The following is a 1730-nucleotide window of genomic DNA, read 5'->3' on the forward strand; positions in this document are numbered from 1 at the left end:
ATGAAACTAAAAATAATTTTTTTTATTTTATTAATATGTATTTATAAAATATCTTCCATTAATGTTTTATTTTTTCTTATTGGTACAAATCAATTTGAAAGACATATTTTTGAATATCTTGCACAACAATTAGCATTAAGACATCATTCTGTTGTAACAATTAAACCAATTTTAATACCTGAAGAACCACGTCTTGTAAAACCTAAACTTCATATGGTAAAAGAAAAATTATTAAAAAATATGTTATCAAAAGAGAAATATGAACCATTAATAAAAGTTGGTTCAATTGTTCCTTGGAAAAAAGTATATGAATATGAAGAGATGGATGAACCATATTGGATAGCACATAATGCTTCATGTGATAAAATGTTAAATTCTAATTTGATGGATGTTATTAAAAAAGAAGAAATTGATGTTGCTATTGTTTATTCTAAAAATCCTTGTCAATTAGGATTACTTCATGTTTTGGGACTTCCTTATATTTATTTTGATTTAGATGGATTGACTGATGAGACAATAATTGCATCATCTATTCCATGGAACTTAAATATTGAACTATCTCATTGCCCTATTTCACATATCATTAAGAGTCCATTATTACGAAAATTTACAAATGGATTATGTTTAACTAGACAATTTCTTATTCAAAGTGGAATAGAAAGATTATCAAGATTTTTGTCAAAACAATATGATAAATTAGATGGAGAAATTAGTAGACTATTTGCATCTGATTATGAAATTAAAAAAAGATTTTCAACATTTCCAGATGTTAATATTTTAAAAAGAAATGCTGAATTATACTTTATTAATACTGATATATTACTTGAAAATAATCTTGCATTACCATTAAATGTTATTCCAGTAGGTGGTCTACATATAGATCATGTTAAGCCTCTTTTTTATCCATGGAATACAACTATTTCATCTGCCAAAGATGGAGTAATTGTTGTTTCATTTGGAAGTCAAGCAATTATAAAAGGGATAAAGAGTGAATTATTTAAACCATTATATAATGTATTATCAAAATTGACTACTTATCGAATTTATTGGAGATTAGGACCAGAGTATGAAGAATTAGGTATTGAAATGGATAAAGTGCCAAGTCATATAAATATAACAACATTTATTCCACAAAATGATTTATTAGGTTAGTATATTTTATTTTCTTTTATAATAATATATATACATATTTAATAATATTTTTAGCCCAAAAGAAAACAAAACTTTTTATAACTAATGGTGGTATTTCAAGTATAATGGAAAGTATATTTCATGGTGTTCCAATGATTGGTATTCCATTATATGGAGTAAATAGGCAAAATTTATACAAAATGAAAAATAAAGGATTAGGTTTAGTAATTGAGAAAGCAGATGTAACAGAAAAATATTTGATGAAATGTATTAAAAATGTTTTGGAAAATAATAAATATTCATTAACAGTAAAAGATATGTCAAAAGCTATAAAATCACGTTCAGAAAGTTCATTTCAAAGGGCACTTTACTATATTGAATATGTTGGAAAATATAATGGTGGAAAATTTTTAAAAAATAAAAATAAATTAGAAAATTTTATTTCACAAATACATCCATTTGTTTTTGTAGTTATTATTTTTATAATAATTATATTTATTAAATTAACACTAGCTTTTATGTGGTATATTAAAATTAAACTTAAAAAACAAGAGACAGGAATGATCACAAAAATATTTGACAAAAAAAAGAAAGAATAA

The 1730-nt window shown here is 23.5% G+C and overlaps 1 protein-coding gene across 1 annotated transcript; it reads left to right on the top strand.

Moving 5' to 3' along the window:
* Window positions 1-1730, top strand: SRAE_X000170500 (UDP-glucuronosyl/UDP-glucosyltransferase family-containing protein; the record flags this gene model as incomplete). Its single annotated transcript, XM_024651985.1, has 2 exons — window positions 1-1147; window positions 1207-1730. The coding sequence occupies 2 exons, from the start codon at window positions 1-3 to the stop codon at window positions 1728-1730; spliced, it is 1671 nt and encodes a 556-aa protein (XP_024499173.1).

This window comes from Strongyloides ratti, scaffold srae_chrx_scaffold0000002, assembly GCF_001040885.1.
Source record: "Strongyloides ratti genome assembly S_ratti_ED321, scaffold srae_chrx_scaffold0000002".
Lineage (NCBI taxonomy): Eukaryota > Metazoa > Nematoda > Chromadorea > Rhabditida > Strongyloididae > Strongyloides > Strongyloides ratti.